We start from the raw sequence: 20,398 nt of genomic DNA on the forward strand, positions 1-20,398 counted from the left end.
AAAAGAACAACGAGCTATTAATGAGAAATCATCAGTCCCGACCCACTGGATCAACAGCATTTACAGAAGTAAATGATGTAAGTAAAAATGAATTTAAACCTGGAAACCAAAATCAAATTCAAAGACAAGGTTTTGGTCGAGGTCGTGGTTGTGGACGTGGACGTGGAAGTGGTCGTGGACGCAGCCGTGGTTTTGAAAATAATCGAGATAGTTATTTCTATAACTCATCTCAAAAGAGCGTCCCAAACCATAAACCAAAAAGGCATCAAGAGAATATAAGTGTTAATGAGAATCACTCAAAAAGATTTGAAAGTTCTTGTTTCAGATGTGGTACTCCAGGACATTGGTCCCGTATTTGTCGAGCCCCTAAGCACCTTTGTAAACTTTATAAAGAATCAATAAAGGAGAAAGAAAAAGAGATCAACTTTACTGAACACAGTGAACCTTTGAGTGGTTCAACTCATTTTGATGCTGGAGATTTTCTGATTGATTTCTCAGATAATAATCAATTTGCTGGTGGAATAAATGTGTAAAATATTTAATTTTTCCATGTACTCGTATGATAATGTTTTATAGTGTGTTATATTTTTAAATATGTACNACAAAAACAATAGTGAATACAATATCAGGTCCTGTAGACTTGATTAAAGGATGTGGTAAAGCACAATTTTTGTTACCTAATGGTACAAAATTTTTGATCAATGATGCTTTGTATTCACCACAATCGAAAAGAAATTTGTTGAGTTTTAATGATATATATTCCCATGGGTATGATACTCAAACAATGAATGAAGGAAATGAGAAATATATGTGTCTTACCACATATAAATCAGGAAAGAAATATGTGATTGAAAAACTACCAATGCTCCCTACTGGATTGCATTATACACATATAAGTCCCATTGAGTCAAACATGGCAGTTGATAATTCTTCAATATTAACCAATTGGCATGATCGATTAGGACATCCTAATTCAACAATGATGCGAAGAAATGGTCATCCGCTGAAAGACCAGAAGATTTTTCAAAATAATAAGTTTCAATGTAAAACATGTTCTCTTGGAAAACTTATTATAAGACCATCACCAGCCAAAATCCAAACTGAATCACCAATGTTTTTTGACCGTATTCAGGGTGATATTTGTGGACCAATTCATCCACCATGTGGACCATTCAGATACTTTATGGTATTGATTGATGCCTCCAGCAGATGGTCACATGTATGTTTATTGTCAACTTGAAATGTTGCATTTGCAAGATTACTTGCTCAAATAATAAAATTGAGGAATCAATTTTCCGATTATACAATCAAAAAAATTAGACTTGATTATTCTGGTGAATTTACTTCCCAGACTTTCAATGATTATTGTATGTCTATGAGAATCATTGTTGAGCATCATGTTACTCATGTACATACACAGAATGGATTGGCTAAATCATTGATTAAACGTCTGCAAACGATTGCTAGACCAATGATTATGAAAACAAAGCTTCCTATTTCTATATCGGGACATGCAATTTTACATGCCGCTGCATTAATTCGCATCAGACCAAGTGCATATCATAAATACTCCCCATTGCAGCTTGCATTTGGTAAAAAACATGACATTTCTCATCTGAGAATTTTTGGATGTATGGTGTATGTGCCTATTGCACCACCGCAACGAAAGAAAATGGGACCTCAAAGAAAGATTGGAATTTATATCGGTTATGATAGTCCATCAATCATTCGATATCTTGAACTTCAGACAGGCGACGTGTTCACAGCACGTTTTGCTGATTTTCATTTTAATGAGGAAATCTTCCCAATGTTAGGGGAAGACAAGAAACATACCGAAGAAGAAATTACATGGTATGTATCATCATTGTTACATCTGGATCTAAGAACACAACAATGTGAAAAAGATGTACAGCAAATTGTGCACTTGCAAAGAATAGCAAATCAAATAACAGATGCATTTACAGATGCAAAAAGGGTAACTAAATCATATATACATGCTGCAAATGCTCCTGCTCGAATTGAAATTCCAAAGAAACAAATTGAACAAAGTCATGATGTCGTAAAACGCCGAAGCGTGGAAGGCCAGTCGGTTCCAAGGATAAAAATCCTCGAAAAAAAATTCATAGAAAAACACAATGATCACAAAATAGAGAATGATGTTCCTGAATAAACACATGATGATCACAAAATAGAGAATGTTGTTCCTGAAGAAACACATGTTGATGAAAATGTTCTGTCAGAACCACAAACTGACGAGAATCATGAAATCTCTATCAATTATATTAATACTGGAAAAATATGGAACCGAAAAGATATAGAAGAAATTGATGATATATTTTCTTATAATGTGGCAATCGACATCATAAACGATAATGAAGATCATTAACCAAAATCTTTTGGTGAATGTAAAAATCGGCAGGATTGGATAAAATGGAAAAATGTCATCCAGGTTGAATTGGATTCGCTAAATAAACGTAATGTTTTTGGACCTATAGTCCTTACACCTGAAGGTGAAACCTGTTGGATACAAATGGGTTTTTATTCGAAAGCGAAATGAGAAAAATGAAATAATAAGATATAAAGCTCGACTTGTTGCACAAAGTTTTTCTCAAAGGCCTGGAATTGATTATGAAGAAACGTATTCTCTCGTGATGGATGCAATTACATTTCGGTATTTGATTAGCTTGGCGGTATCTGAAAATTTAGAAATGCGTCTTATGGATGTTGTTACAGCTTACTTATATGGATCACTTGATAGTAATATATATATGAAAATCCCTGAAGGATTTAAGATGCCTGAAGCACAAAGTTCAAAACCCAGAGAATGTTATTCTGTGAAATTACAAAGATCATTATATGGGTTAAAGCAATCCGGCCGAATGTGGTATAATCGGCTAAGTGATCACTTGATGAAAAAGGGATATGTAAATAATTCAATATGCCCTTGTGTTTTCATTAAGAAAACAACATCCGGATGCGTAATTATTACTGTATATGTTGATGATTTAAACATCATTGGAACGAATAATGAAATTCATGAAGTTGTGTCATACTTGAAGGAAGAATTTGAAATGAAGGATCTTGGAAAAACTAAGTATTGTCTGGGTTTACAAATTGAACAAAAAGAATGTGGAATATTTGTTCACCAGAAAAATTATACAGAAAAGATCCTTAAACGTTTTAATATGGATAAATCAAATCCTTTAAGTACTCCAATGGTTGTTAGATCATTAAACATAGAAAAGGATCCATTCCGTCCATGTGAAGATGGTGAAGATATTCTTGGTCCAGAAGTACCATATTTAAGTGCTATCGGTGCCCTTATGTATCTTACAAATTGTACAAGGCCTGATATATATTTTGCCGTAAATTTATTGGCAAGATTTAGCACATATCCAACAAAGAGACACTGGAACGGAATTAAACATATATTCCGTTATCTACGAGGAACGACAGACTTGGGACTTTTGTATTCAAAAGATGTTAATCTAAGTATAATTGGTTATGCCGATGCTGGATATTTATCTGATCCACACAAGGCACGTTCCCAAACTGGATATGTATTTACTCGTGGAGGCACTGCAATTTCTTGGCGTTCACAGAACAAACGCTCGTAACAACTTTATCAAATCATGCCGAGATAATTGCACTACATGAAGCAAGCCGTGAATGTGTGTGGTTAAAATCAATGACCCAACATATCCAAATCTCATGCGGATTATCATTCGACGAGAAGCCTGTGATACTATATGAAGATAATGCTGCATGTGTTGCTCAAATGAAAGAAGGATACATAAAAAGCGACAGAACTAAACATATTCCTCCTAAGTTCTTCGCATTCACCAAGGAGCTTGAGAAGAATAAATGTATTGATGTTCGTCACATTCAATCAANGAATATTGAATGTTGAATATTTGAATGTTGAAAAATAGGTAAAATTAGGTGTTGAATATTGAAATTTGTGTGTGATGATTAGGGCATACTCGAAATTAGGGGTGTTCATCAGTCGGTTCGGTTCGGTTTTCGGTTTTTTATTTCGGTTTTGGGTTTTACAAATATGTAATCCGATATCGGAACTATTTTTCTTCGGTTCAGTTTTCTACCAAAATGGTTCGGTTATTTCGATTTTGATACAATTATTTAAATTAATAAGATGAATTTCTTAGTAAAATATTTAAATATAAAGTTTAAATTAATTCCATAAACAACAATCAACTAAATATTATTCCAAATAATTCATCATTCACTGATATCATCTCAAAAAATATATAATAAAAATAAAATTATTAATTTAATGAAATTTCGGTTTTTTCGGTCGGTTCGATTTTGACATTTATAATCCTAAACCGAACCAAATAAATTTCGGTTTTAACATTTATATCCGAATAATAAAATTCGATTTTCTGTTCGATTAAATGTTCGATTTTTTCGATTTGAATTTTCGATTTTATCCGAAGTTTGAACACCCCTACCTGAAATTCATTCGATCCTTATTCATGCGCTACATTTCTTTTACATACATAAATGTTTGGGTTTATGAGCCCGCACCTAAGTGGGTCGGGTCATCAACAATTAAATATGGGCTTTTTAGACACATTAACTTTACACAAATAAAATTATTAAACAAACGTATCAAGTAATTTTTTCCCCCAAAATCCATTTAGTAACAACATGTAAAAAAAATTGTATTTTATCCCAAATATATCCTTAAATATATAATTTAAAACAATAACCATACATTCTTCATTTCAGTAAAATGGTTCCCAAATATATCCTTAAATATATATTTTAGAACAATAACCATACATTCTTCATTTCAGTAAAATGGTTTTCCTGAAATCAAATATTATAACCAGAAGACATACGATGATTTAAATGATTTCATCTAATATATTTCTCGTGAAAGATAAAATTATGAAATGTTAGATAAATATTTAGCGTTTTTGCAATTCAACAACCAAGTTTAAATTAAGTCAGATAAAATTTTATGATATTAGCATGCTCGAAATTTTTTTCTGAAAATAAATAGGTTTTTAATGATATTTAATTTTGTAACGCCCCGGAAAATAATCGTCCATGAATGCCACTAGCACGTTATTTGATTTTATGTGCATTTAATATATGCTCGCGATGTAATGCCCAATTTTTCGACAGAGCCTCATGCACAAATATATTTAATTAGTTGCCTTATTATTATTTTAATTGTTTTAAAATTTTATTTAACTTTAATACTCCAACGTGATTAAAAGTTCATTTAGATTTTCAAGGAGATAGATTCGTCATAAACTACGAAGAAACATCAAGGAAAACAAATTTGGTATATTTTGAAAAATAATAGGAGCCAAAATAAAATAAATGTATATATATAAACAAAAATAAAATGTAGATATACGATATATATGATGTAGCCAAGAAATGTAATTATCTGAACTACTCTGCAAGCTCGTAAACATATTCAAGTAATCGTAGACCGGTACTATAGAGAGAAAATTTTGTTGGTTATCACATACGTCACAAAAAACGTTAGAGATGTCGAGATTTGCCTTGCATAAAACTCCGACCCTCAACTCAGAAAGTANTATACTATTAATGTATTTTCCTTTCTTTTTGTTTTTAAGTGTAATATATATATATATGTCTCTTCAGCATACGATATATTACACTTAAAAACAAAAAGAAAGGAAAATACATTAATAGTATATAGGTTTGCGTGCGTGAGTCAATATAAATATTTACGAAGGCAGCTCAGTCGTGGGCACAACACAATTTTTCTTGGAAGAGGGTTGTTTGTCTTGATGACTAATATTGCCATTACCATGATGTACTTATACCTACACATTGGAAACAGAAGTCGAGCATATTTACGACAATCTTCATGCGTGAATAGCTAGGGAGGAAAGAAAATGGGTAAATATTGAGAAAATACATCGTATCTTGTCGGGTGGGAGTAATGTATGAGTGAAAGGTGTCATGCCATATATTGAACCATTTAAGTTTCGGTGATGTGTTCGCTTTAAGAAATAAATCCGATCATATTAAAATTCAGCACACCGAGAAATTCAGTAGCTAATAAGTTCAGTAGACCACTTACACTCACTATCCGATTGTTTACTAAGGTCTACCGAATTGATTGGGCAAGCTTTAATGATTATTTCCAAACTACTGAAAATGTCATTGGTCATTTAAGACATCAGATTTGCTACCCCATTTAATGAATCATAAATCCAACAAATTATACATTTAGAGAATGCTTAACATTCTATTTATAGAGAAATATTATGGCCGTTTGATTGCCAAGTCATAAAAATTTATTCCCGCCTTATAATTTTGTATCGAAACAATGAATTTTGTAACTAACAGAAAGAGTCTTTCTTTTCAAAAGTTTATTTAAACGTTGTGAAGAAGCTGATACTAAGAGTGTCAGTAAGCATTGTTAAGTCCTACTAAAATGAGTGTTTACAGAAGCTATAACTATCAAAGTATTTTACTGGATACTTTCTGAAAAACAGAAGGAGACATGTAGAAGGTTTTTATTTTTCAAACTTCTAGAATCAATCACCGTGTCTTATTTATATCCTTATCACTTTTACATCTATTATCAGAATTTCAGTAGATTCATTATGCATCGCATACCAATTGTCTTTTGATATTTGAAGGACGAGATCAGACTTCTGCTATTAAGACCTGGCACTTAATGAGGTCAGCTGATTGATATAGTAGGGTGCAATTCTCGAATCGAGGGAGGTACTTTTCTAGATCTTCTTTCCCATTGTATCCCCACACATTAGGGAATCTAAAATACTAGGGGAGCTTGGAGGATAATATCTCCATCGAGAGAGGAACAGTTCGGGCTATAGGAGGAAAAGGCACGTTTCGAACCTCTTTTAAGCATTCCATATCTTCTCTCAATCTCGTAATCTACTGGATTTGCACTTCCTGGTTTTCCAAGGGTGGTGGCAATGGATTGGTCTCTTGTCTTCGAGCCAACATATTTTTTATAGTGACAATTATCATTTGGGTGAGTTCCGCAACATTGAGACCCAAGGGTGGGCGTTTTTTGTTGTACTCGTCACGATTTTCTTCCCAATGTTCCTTCTTTTGATCATCTTCTTCGCAATTTTGTCACGCCCTGTGATCGGGTTATTCGATATCAGCATTATTTAATAATTACATAATCTCCAAACAACAAGTCTCATAGTACAGTATAAACCAAAATCAGTTTATTTCATAAATATCATAAAATAGAATAGTTTTTACAACGTAAATTTTTATAACGACAAAATCTCCGCAAGTGTTTACAACTTTAAATGAAACAAAAAAAGGACATAAGTAAATTAAACTTCTCGAGACATCAATCACCAGCCCCAAAACTGATCTTTGTCATCTTACTCAATTTTCTCTTCAGACTTATCTAGGGAGGGTAGAACGAGAGGTGAGAATTTGGAAAATACTCATTAAGCGGGGATCGTTCGAGACATATATCAACATATACATATTCTTAAATTCAAAATTTACATAGCATACTATAACTTGAAGCATAACGAATATTCATACTTAATAATCTTGTCAACATAACATGAATGATCATAAGCATAAGCATGAGCGTGAAACGCTGAACATGAAACACTAAAATTTGAAATCATAAGTAGTAAAATTTATCTTATTTCTATGATTTTCCTGATATCAGTCTCTTATATGAAAATTCTATAAGGAGTGAGATCATGTCCTATATGTTAATCCTCTAAAGAGTGAGGTCATACAACAATTATAATCTCACTATATAAGGGTATAGTTCAGAAATCATTTATCATATCCATTCGAATCCTAACAGTGCTTGAAAATAGAATTTGACCAATTTTGAAGGGAAATATATCATAAACAAGGAATCATGCTTGATTTTTCATCTTGACTGCATTTGGACAACACTTCGATATCTTTGTAGCACTTGGAGAGAAGGAAGTTGAAATATTGGGGGAGAAAATTCTCGAAAATATGAGTGAGTTTTAGGTGTGATTTTCATGAATGGGGTGATGCCCTATATATAGTTGTGTAGATGCTATCCACATCACGTATTATCTTTTCGTTTAAATTTTGAATTCAAGTTTTGAATCTAGTATATAGATATAAATATAATATTTGAGTTTTGGATATATCATGATCTTTTTATCCCTTTTATTTGATAGGAATTTCAACAATTCCACCTGTTGCAAGCATAAATTTTGAAACTTTCCTGCCCCAATTTCTGTTGGGATCAAGTGCTTATCACTAGGCCAAAAACTATAGCTGTTAGCCAAGGCACAACTTTATTTTCTTATACTTGTGGCAGCGCAGAGTGCACCTAATTGTGTGCTAATGGGTCGGGCTGTTAGGCCCATGAGTCCGGAGAGGTGCGTGTCTATCTGTAAGTGCCGTCTCATATCCCTTATATATCAGTCTTACCCTTTTTCTACCATCGGTTCTGTCCCCAACAGAAACAGTATTATTCGTTAAGATCTGGTGTCACTTTTTTATGGCCCACTTAGCCAACCAAATCATACGACGTACCGTCAGCAGCTTGACGCATGAGAACTTCTCAGTAGGTCACCTATCCATGTACTGCTTTCACTCATGCACACTTAACCCAACAATTTCAATATTTGGTAGATCTTTTATTCTGCACTACATATTTAATCCATGCACCCTAATTTTTCTAATTTGTCCAATGAGAATGTCGATTTTCTTGATATTTCACTCGTGATTTGATTCTTGATCTTCTTGAAGTCTTGATCTTCCTGGGTAGGAGTCCTTGATTTCTTTATGTCCTTGATTCGCAAATCTTGATTCTTGATACTCAAATATTCTCATGTTGAAGTATATATTCATATACATGGATCTCGATTTATATATGCATGTACATGCATAAGTCAATTTTCTTTCATTATCTTCTTATTCTAGAAAATTATCTTCTTATCTTGATAAAATTAATTATCCCTTCCCCTGGATATATAATAAGTCGAATATATGTATATATATACATGGGATTTGAAATCATCAAGATAATTATCTCCTNATACACTAAAATAATCGAATTGTAAGTATATGTATATCTTTAATTTTGGGCTCCTTGGATAGTTTGTACACCAAGATTTAATTATCTCATATAACTTTAGATGTCTTGATAATTATAAATACCATTTTTGATAACCTAGTACAAAATTTCGAATACATAAATACCTAGAGTTTGAAATTTTGCAGGTTCTACATCTCTATCTCCTTATTGAAAGTTTCGTCCTTGAAACTTGGGTTGACTTGATCTTCGAAGATATAAAGACACTGTTCTTGCATTCTCTCTTCTAACTTCCACGTGGCTTCCTTTTCCCTGTGTTTTAACCATTGTATCTTGACGTAAGGAATGTGACATCGTCTTAGTTCTTCAATCTTTATGAATTTTCATAAGTTTCAATTGTCTTATTTGTAGGTGTGGCTATTCTAAAAGAATCAACTAATTTATCATGTTTACGTCCTAATTTCTTAGCAAATCTGTTAGTTATAAAAGAATTTGTAACACCACAATCAAACATCACATATGAAGGCATTTTTTTGGATTAGGACGACACCTGACACAATGTCACGGTCTCGCAGATTTATATCTGTTAAACGAATTGACCCGATATATATTTACAAGGAAAAATAATATTTTTGGAATGAAAAGTAATATTTTTCATGAACCAGATCGGGTTAGATATTTGTCTCACAAAATTGATCCGTTGAATGATTTGCTAAGATTTTTTTTTTTGGTGTACTCGTTAGGTACATATATGCATTTTTTCCAAAGCTCCTAACCTCTTAACAGATAAATGATTGAGATTTTCCATCCGATAATAAATTCTGGTTGAAACATCGATATATCTTTGTTGCATCTCATACATAGTAGTAGTCATTAATGATCTAGTAAGACATTACATTTTTTACTGAAAATTAAACCTTCCAAAAAAAAAAAAAAAAAGAAACCAAAGAAATTACTTGAAGTAAATCAACAATCTGTTTTTACTCCGTAAATCCGTCTTTATCTGAAAGACTAGTGATTCACGTTCAATATAATTTTTTGAGGAAAAACTGATCAACTTTAATATTTCTTTGGAACCATAAAAGAAAAGTGGAATAATAGTAAGTAGAGATGGGCACATATGTGATCCAAAACACTTTTACCATACCATCAGTTCAACGAGTGGGTGTTATGTGAGACCGTCTCACAGATCTTAATCTGTGAGACGGGTTAACCCTACCCATATTCACAATAAAAAGTAATACTCTTAGCATAAAAAGTAATACTTTTTCATGGATGACCCAAATAAGAGATCCGTCTCATAAATACGACCCGTGAGACCGTCTCACACAAGTTTTTGTCCAGTTGAACAAAAGAAAAGTATAAATATAAAATTCTAATATATTTATTTGTATGACCAAGGCACGGCGTCAAATGTTTAGTTCAAGTTAGAATTAAAATTATAAAATTTTAAATATCTTTATAGTGATTATAATTTTTATATCATATATTTTTCATTATCTCATTTCACTGTTCGAGTACGATTCCTCCTGCTAATAATCACGTATGTGAGACGCAAGCTAGCACGTAGAGGAATCGGTTCAATTCCTTTCCAATTTATCTGGTGCAGCCACCCAAAAAAGTTGTCTTCATTAATGGAGCACCACCACGATTGGAGAAAAAACCGTTGCTTTCGCGTGTATTAAATGAGCAATAAGTTTTGAGGAAATAATGTATGGTTCTACAACAAGATTTATATTATAAATATATATATACACATTTATTTGATAGATATAGAGTTGGATCGATATATATACACATATGAGTCATGCTACATGTACAATGAGGGTTATACATTTTGTTACAAGGTGTATTTGAAATGAAAAAACTATCTTAATTAAATGCATTTTTGAAAAAGTTTTGTAAATAAAATGCAAAGACAATTTTGTTATTTCAAATCTATTTTGTAATCCATTTGTAACATTCACTACAATAAAAACGCTATACGACAACGGACGAATTTTATCCGTTGTCGTAGGCCATTTAAAACTGCTATAATTGAGGGTGCTGTTGAAAGTGCGTTCAACGACAATGGTTTTTAATCGTTGTCGTATCCATCAAAAACCGTCGCTAATTAGCGACGGTTTATGATATGATTTCCGTCTCTAATTAGAGACGGTTTATGATATTATTTCCGTCGCTAATTTTTTAAGTAAAATAAAAAAAATTACTTTTATAATTTAATAAATCTACCCAAAAAACTTACAATCTGACTAAGTTAACAATATTAATGATCTTATTAGAGACGGTTTTTGTTTAAATCGTCGCAATTTTAAAAATTGCGACGGTTAAATTAAAATCATCGCTAAATATTCTTTAAAAACGTCACTAATTAACAACGGTTACCTAAAACCGTTGTGGTTGCTCAAAAAAAACATGATAATCAACAACGGTTCTCTAAAACTGTTGTTGTTTGTCCAAAAAAACACGCTAATCCATAACGGTTTTAGAAAAAACGTTGTAGTTTGTCCAAAAAACACGCTAATCAACAACAGTTTTAACAAAATCCGTTGTCGTTTGTCCAAAAAACACGTCAATCCACAACGATTTTTGTTAAAACCGTTGTTAAAAGTAAAAACACGTTTTCTAATAAAACAGTTGTCTCAATTTTCTTGTAGTGATTCATTGTATATACAACATTTTCATTTGTATATATTTGGAAATTGATTATGAACCACGAAATGTGGGTGTACCCGGCCAAGTGCACGTCAAACTCCATGAAGAAAGCAAAATTTTCATAAGATCAATTGTTGAGCTCGATCCAAACAAAGTTAAATAATATAATCTGCTAATCTCTGGCATGGCTTCGTTATATTCATCTCTCAAAATTCTCACCGGCAAAAATAAAACTTGCGAACAATTTCTGCCACTAAAGTACCCCAAAAGAAGTGCAAATAATTGTTCCTTGTTTTCTAACAGGAAAGGATTAATCCTATCCTCACAAGCAATTTCAACCGAATCTTCAGCTGGTTTTCCAAGTTTATCCGCGGATGATAAAGAATCTGCCAGAGAACTTCATGAACTATGGCCGGAAATCCAGGGCTGCAACAACTGGGAGAACCTTTTGGACCCCATGAATCCTCTCCTTCGTCGAGAGGTTATCCGCTATGGCGAAATGGCGCAGGCCTGCTACGATTCGTTCGATTTCGACCCGCACTCCAAGTACTGCGGCACATGTAAGTACCAGGGTGCCGATTTCTTCGAAAGACTCGGCATGGGAGATCGAGGCTACACGGTCACCAGGTTTCTGTACGCAACATCCAACATCAACTTGCCGAATTTCTTCCAGAAATCGAAAGGTATAAGCAGTATCTGGAGCCAACACGCGAATTGGATGGGGTACGTGTCCGTCGCCACCGACGAGGAGGAGATCCGGCGGCTGGGACGCCGCGATATCGTTGTCGCGTGGCGGGGAACCGTGACTTACCTGGAGTGGATCCATGACCTCAAGGACATACTTCACCCGGCTTATTTCCGAGACGACCCGTCCATAAAAATCGAATCAGGGTTCTTTGAACTGTACACTAGCAAAGAAAATTCATGCAAGTACTCTACATACTCAGCACGCGAACAGGTTTTAGCGGAATTGAGGCGAATTATTCACCGTTACAGGGGTGAGAATTTGAGCATTACAGTAACAGGACACAGCCTGGGAGCTGCCCTGGCATTGCTGAGCGCTTACGACATAGCTGAAATGAAACTAAACGTAGTAGAAGAGTACGACACGATGATCCAGAAAATACCCGTCACCGTTTTCTCATTCGCAGGCTCGAGAGTTGGAAACTTGAAGTTCAAAGAACGGTGCGATGAATTAGGGATCAAAGTTCTGAGAGTAATCAACGTTCACGACAAAGTTCCGATGGTGCCCGGAATAATCACAAATGAAAAATTCCACTACCAGAAGTACCTCGAAGATGCAATATCTTTTCCATGGAGTTACGCTCATGTTGGAGTGGAGTTAGCCTTGGATCACTCCCACTCGCCGTTCCTCAAAAACAACGGTGACATCAGAGGTGCGCATAATCTTGAAGTTCATTTGCATTTATTGGACGGATTCCATGGAAAGAACAAGGATTTCAGTTTGGAGACGAAAAGGGATATCGCGCTTGTGAACAAGAGTTGCGATGCGTTGAAGGGTGATTACGGGGTGCCGCCATTCTGGTGGCAAGACGAGAATAAAGGGATGATGAGGAGCAGCGATGGCCGGTGGGCGCTACCGGAACGGACGTGTATAGAGGCACATCCGCCGGACACGGCCCACCATTTCGAGCAAGTGATCAAGTTCGCGAGAGGTCTTTGATTTGATGTATGGTGAATCTTGTGCATGATAATGGTTGTTCCAGATAGATTTAAATAAATAAATTTAATAAAAAATTAATCTATCTATTATTAATTATTAAATATAAAAAATTAATCTATCTATTATTAATTATTATTATATTATATTAATAAATGATAAATATATCAGTTATAAAATCATATCTCGTACAATAAATAAAATTTATATGATAATGAAATCATCAATCTATTGAGCCTACATTCCAACTTATGTTGAAAAGATTTTATTACAATGTAAACTTCATATTAGATCATAAGATCAACAACATTGTCTTAAAAGCCCAACTCTTTAATTATCTTTTTGACCACACAAATTTTATCTTGTTTCCCTTGTATCCCTCTCTCTCCTCTCCGTAAGTTAATTTTCTGGTGTTTATTATATCTGAATACCTCACCTCTTCTCTAGTTTATTCCAAATATATGTGTTCTTGTAGACAAATCTTCTTCTATCATTTCATTTGATTCCACATTTAGTTAGTTCATTTTATCATCTCTCCATTATGGCCATTAACTAGGAGATTCAATCACTTGCAGCAATAAACATGATAAGTCAACTTTCGAGACACCTTACAAACAATTTCCACCTTGTCTCCAATAGTTGGCCTTCCTCCACCTCTTTTTAGATCACTTGCATTCCATACATTTGACCAAGTTAGAACAATGTATGAAGTACTTAGTATGTGGTAATGCCTTTGTCAGCATATCTACTGTGATATCTTAAGTAGGAATCGTTTGGACCAACACTTCTCCTTGTATATTACGTATCTCACAAATTGCAATATAACAGTGTGTTGGTTCATTGGTCTGTCAACCAACACCCATGTTTGGTTTTTTATGACAGAGTCAAGTTCCTCACTCATTGCATTAATCAATTTGCTCATGTCCTTTCCATATACAACCTCCTTGAAGGAACATGGTTCTTGTAGCTCCACTTTCTCTGCTACAGTCAATGAATAATAGATTATACCATCTTGTCCAAACCTATCTGGAGCATTTATAATCCTCAATCCCCAGTCTCTAGCAAGTTTGTATGAACTAGGACCATGATTTGCTTGATCCTCAGTGTAACGCCCCAAATTCGATGACTGCCCCACGTACCAAGACGAGTTTTTCGAGCGTGCTTATGTTATCATTCACACACACCCTAGGTCTTCATAGGGGTTCATCTACCCAAAATTGCCCTAAGTCAAGCACGCTTAACTTTAGAGTTCTTGTGTGATGAGCTCCTGGAAAGAAGATGCATCTTCTTGATTTGAGTAGTACCTATCAAATCTTTTAAGCACTCCTCAATTGCACAGTCTCATAGCTGAACAGTTTTGGAATCCCTCTCATTCTGGTGTGAGATCAGTTCATTCATGTTCCCTTCACTTAGAAGTCTGCCAAGAGTCGCTTGTTGTCAGTGTAACCTCATGGCATCAGTGATCACCCCCACCTCTTCGGCCCCGGGCGTCACGCTCAGAATCTGCCTCATACGGTTGGTATTGACCTTTAACTTCCTCAGAGTCATTATCTACAGATTGATTCACCTCAACTTGTGAGTTAGACTTTGAGACTCATGAGCATTCATGCTAATAATTCTCTGTATGTTGCCCATCTTTGTTTCATCAATGATGACACCCTTTGTTACAAAATACCTTGAACTTGTTGCTTCTAAATTCCATACTTTGTAACCCTTGATGCAATTTTCACAGAGCTCAAATCCATTGATTTTATCACCACATAGTAGATCTTGCTTTGAAGTTCCTCTTACCCATTTTCACTCACATGGCCAAACCTTTGGTGCCATTTTCGAGTAATGTTAATAAAGTAGTTGCATAAAAATCAGACATGGACATTAATGAGCAAACCAAAGGATCAACGTATAATAGGATGCAAGTGGATGTATAAATTCAAGGATGGAATTCCTGTAGTGGTAGATGCCAAATACAAAGCACGCTTAGTAGCAAAGGACACTCTCAAAAGGAAGGAGTTGACTTTAATGAGATATTTTCCCCTGTGGTGAAAAATACATATGTCAAGATCCTGTTATAATTGGTTGCTCATTATGATCTATAGTTGGAACAGATGGATGTTAATACCGTTTTTTTACTAAGGTACCTCAACAGAACAAAAGAAATTGGATTGAAATATATAAATGAGTGGAATTCATCTTATGAGGTTTAAAGTTATGTGAATTCTGATTTTGCTGGTGATAGGGAGAAGAGAAGGTCTCAAACTGGTTACGCTTTCAAAGTATATGGTAAATGTGTAGGCTGGAAAGCAACACTTCAACATATTGTTGCACTATTTACAATAGAAGCAGAATATATAGTTGTAACTGAAGTCTTCAAAGAAGCTCTCTTGATTAAAGGACTAGTGCAAGAGTTGGAAGGGACACAGGTGAATTCTATTGTTTGGTATGACAACCAAGGAGCAGTACAATTATCCAAGAACCTAGTACATCGTTAAAGCACTAAACATATAGATGTTAGACTTCACTTTATAAAGGATGTGGTGTCACAAGGAAAGGTCAAGGTGGGAAAAATTCCACAGACGATAATCCGGCAAACATGCTTACCAAGGTGGTGCCTACTGCAAAGTTCTTACATTGCATGGCACGACTAAATTTAGGTAGTCGCCCTTGACTAGAAGCTTAACAGAAAGGATGGAGAGCAAAGAGTGATGTTATGTTGGGTGGGGATTTGTGGAGAACTCATCAACCTATCATCACATATTCACTTACTGTCATTTAGTTGAGAGAATTAAGCCTGAGAAGTGCGACTAGGAACAGGTGTAACTGGTCTTTGGATGAAGAAAAGATAAGTTTCAATAGTTACTAAGGAGTGCTAGTATATAAGGCTTGGATGTATGTTTTATTATGCATTGTAAATTCTCTCAAACTCTCTATTGATAAGTGAATAAAAGACTTGCTCGATTTCCACAAGTGGATGTAGGCTTTTAAGCTGAACCACTATAATTCATGGTGTGTGTCTCTTATTCTTCAGCATAAACCATTATTGATCATAGTTCTATGTGTTGCTTGTGAATATTTGATTTATATTGTTTCTTGATCAATCCACGGCAAGGCAGACAGGGGCTTAAATCTCAACACTTCCTGTATCAATTCCTTTTTATTGCAGAGTTTGATGTTTAAAAGTTGATGAAAATTATGTAAATTGAACTTTTCATTCCTGGGCAATAAGTTATACTTAAACTGAATCAAATCTTAAATCTTGACTTTTATATTCAGTATGTTTTGTGCTCATGTCATGACCATTATAGCTGACTTTATGCTTGTATGCCTTCCTGCTCCCACGGTTTCTCTTCGAGCCCCTCTGGCGCCCAATGCTGGACGCATTACTAAATTCTTCTACAGTTGTCTAGACAACGCATTTCAAATGAGAATTTACTAATCTTTTCTTCTTTACAGTATACGAAACCAACAATGAAAATGTCAGTTTAAATCCCTTACATTTATGCAGGTTGCTATGTCCGGAGCCTCTTTTTCACTGTTGCAGAGACTAAGTGCCATAGGAGTAAGGAGTTCTTTCCTCTAAAAACTTCGATGATAAAAATTTCAATCCCAATTCAATCTCATTATCTCACTTCTTTTGAAATGCAAAGGTGAGAATCTGTTTTCTGTTGGCACCACTTCATCTCTGGTAATTTTCCGTCAATGTTTAACCTACTCTGGTATTTTATTGTATGATAACTGTGTTAAAACGTGTTTTACTATATAGCAACTTTAGTCCAAGAGTTAGGTAGTATAAATAGAATAGCTAGGAGCTTTGTACTGTAATTCTGAGAAAACATTTTTCATAATAAATTTTGGTTTTCATTCGTGGAAGTTGAGAGATCCATTTCTCAACATGGTATCAGAGCCACTAACTGCCGAGTTCTGAGATCTTCAGCTCGAGCTTCATTATCTTGATTCTACCAATCAATCGAAGTGGATCGATTGTTATTTCTCCTTTTTTTTTCTGAAATTCTGCTATCAATTTTCTTAATGGCTTCTACTTCTGCTTCACCGTGGGGATCGAACACCAATCCAATTGATACATATGATCCTCTGTATGTGAATCCGTCTGATACTTCTGGTCTCAATTTGATCAATGAGCAGCTCATCGGCACTGACAACTATGGAGTCCGGAGCCGAACGATGGTTATTGCCTTACGCGCCAAAAACAAATTAGCCTTCATTGATGGTAGCTGTTCTCGACCTGCACCTGGAGCCAATACTATCTTACAGTGGGAACGGTGCAATGCTATCGTATTATCTTAGTTAATGAACAGTGTATCGAAGGAAATATTTGGGGGCATTGTGTACTCCACTGATGCAGCCACTGTTTGGGAGGATCTACGGGAGCGCTTCGACAAGGTGAATGGTTCCAGAATTTTTACATTACATCGGGAGATCGGACAGTTAGTTCAAGGTAACAGCTCTATCTCTGTTTACTATTCGAAGCTTAGGCAGTTGTGGGATGAATTCGGGTCCTTAGTTGTTTTGCCAACATGCTCTTGTGAAGCGGCAAAGAAATATGTGGAATATATCCAACAACACAAACTGCTCCAATTTCTAATGGGATTAAATGATAGTTATGTACACATTCGTAGTCAAGTTTTGATGATGAGTCCCCTTCCCACTGTAGCTCAAGCATTTGCTATTGTTTCTCAAGAAGAATCCCACAGAAGTATATTAAGTCCTATACCATCTCAATCAGGAGTTCCTTCCTCTGTTTTTTTCTCTACACAAGAAAGGAGGCGTGGTAATTTTCGATGTGAACATTGCAATATGCTTGGACATAATAAAGAGAATTGTTTTAAATTGGTTGGATATCCTCCTGGCCATAGACTGTATAAAGGTCCAACTAGAGGGATAAATCAGAAAAAAAATAAATATTGGAATGACAACAAAGGAAAAACAATGGGGAGAGCAAATAATTCAGTGACTCCACAAGCCATGGTTGATCAAGTGGACACACCTTCTAGCACTGGAACTGGAAATTTCTTCACTCCAGATCAATATGCACCTATACTTAAGATGCTTGAAAAGGACCAACCAGCAGATAATTCAGGCGTGGCTTCGGCTAACATGGCAGGTAACAACTCCTCTTTTGGCTCTAAGTGGATAATTGATACAGGGGCCAACGATCACATGGTTGGTCATCACACCATGTTGCATAACTCTTTGCCATATACTGATGCCACGGGATCCATTAAACTGCCAAATGGTCATACCACCAAAATCACTCATGTAGGATCAATTGACATAAACAATACCATCACTCTCGATCATGTCCTTGTTGTTCCTGATTTCAAACATAATCTTTTATCCGTTTCAAAATTTACCAAACACCATCACTGCTGTGTCACCTTTTATCCCAATTTTTGTGTGTTTCAGGACCTCTCGAATGGGAAAGTAATGGGGATTGGTAAAGAGGAGAATGACTTATATCATCTAAACAACTCAAGCTTTCACTCCAAGGATATAGAGCGTCATTTCTATTCTTTGAATAATTCTGTACATTTGTATTCTTCTTTGTTTTCAGTTGTAAATAACCATGTTTGTCATAAAAATAATGAAACTCTTTGGCACCAAAGACTTGGCCACATTTCTATATCTCGAATGAAGATGCTTTCTTTTTTGTCTCATGAATTTCATATGCCACATTGTGGTATTTGTCCACAATCTAGGCACACCCGCCTGCCCTTTCCTTCAAAGCGATCATTTGAGTCCAGCCATACCTTCCAGTTACTTCACTTGGATGTATGGGGGCCATATAACACACCAACGTACAATGGAGAGCGTTATTTTCTCACCATAGTGGACGATTTTTCAAGAGCCACTTGGGTCTATCTCCTACACTCAAAGCTTGATGTGCTCCCTACTTTCAAAGTTTTTTTACTTCTCATTCAAAATCAATTCTCTGCCACTGTCAAATTCATTCGGACTGACAATGCCACTGAATTCTTCCAGGCTGAATGCACTACTCTTCTCAATTCGTTAGGCATTGTTCACCAATCATCNACTTTATAGATTAGATGATGCTTTCTGTTTCTTAGGCCAAGATTTCCTAAGAACTTTTCTACCTGTCCTGCAGAGAATCCTTGGTATCTCTGTAGACTAGGATTTTCTTTCATGATTCTTTGAACCATGTTATTAGATATTGTTGTCTGGCTAAAGAACCCAGACAAATCCTCATGTGTTTCGTGTCGAAACACCTCGTTTTCAGTCAGATTCCGATTCAGTTCCATCGGATTCTCCCTGACTTAAAACTTCTTCTTCTTCATATATACTCTCATCTGAGGCAATGTCCTCAAATCGGTATACCTGAATAAGATCTTGGTAATAAACTGCTTCTTCAATATCCGGAGTTGGATCGAAGCGTTTAATACCTCTTTTTTCATTTTCTGGACAGTTAGTCGAGATATGTCCTCTTGCTCCACATGTCCAGCAATTACAGTCCTTAAAACTCTCATTAGCTCGTGTATGAGCCCTTCTGAAAGTTTTCTTTGTAGGTGTTCTTCCTGTGCTCTGAGATGTACTCGATGCCTGGGAGGATATCCTACTTCTTGATGGTCCGCTTCTTTGTCCAGATTTATAAGATCTGGCTTTTTGTCTAGACCATACTGTTCTTGGTTTCCAAGAACTCCTTCCACCTCTAGCATAAGGATGAGTCCTAAAACTTTTCCTTTTATGCTTTTGTGGTTTACTTCCAATAATTGTTGGAAGATCATTTTCTTTACAACACAAAGGCGTACGTTTATTAATACCCCTTAATCGTTTGTAATTCTTTTGTAATACTGCCAAATGGCACCATTCCGCCAATTTTCCTTTAAGGAAAGAAGCTCTTCGTGCCAATGTATCTGGATTTCCAGGTACATATTCCCTTATGAGCATTTCTCTCCAAGGACTGGGCATTTTTGCGAAGAAAAGCTGCATAGCTGTACCTTCTTCGACTCCTGAATTCCATCTATATTTAGTGAATAACATAA

General features: G+C 35.3%; 1 protein-coding gene across 1 annotated transcript; it reads left to right on the forward strand.

Annotated features, from left to right (window-relative positions):
* Window positions 1-11,770: 11,770 nt before the first annotated feature.
* On the forward strand, window positions 11,771-13,478 carry LOC140956538 (phospholipase A1-Igamma3, chloroplastic). Its single transcript, XM_073413309.1, has one exon. The coding sequence runs from the start codon at window positions 11,886-11,888 to the stop codon at window positions 13,383-13,385; it is 1,500 nt and encodes a 499-aa protein (XP_073269410.1). The 5' UTR covers window positions 11,771-11,885; the 3' UTR covers window positions 13,386-13,478.
* The last annotated feature ends 6,920 nt before the right edge of the window (window positions 13,479-20,398 follow it).

This window comes from Primulina huaijiensis, chromosome 14 (genome assembly GCF_012295235.1).
Source record: "Primulina huaijiensis isolate GDHJ02 chromosome 14, ASM1229523v2, whole genome shotgun sequence".
Lineage (NCBI taxonomy): Eukaryota > Viridiplantae > Streptophyta > Magnoliopsida > Lamiales > Gesneriaceae > Primulina > Primulina huaijiensis.

Coding starts and splice junctions, on each gene's coding strand:
- LOC140956538 (XM_073413309.1), top strand. CDS start 11,886: ATGGCTTCGTTATATTCATCTCTCAAAATTCTCACCGGCAAAAATAAA.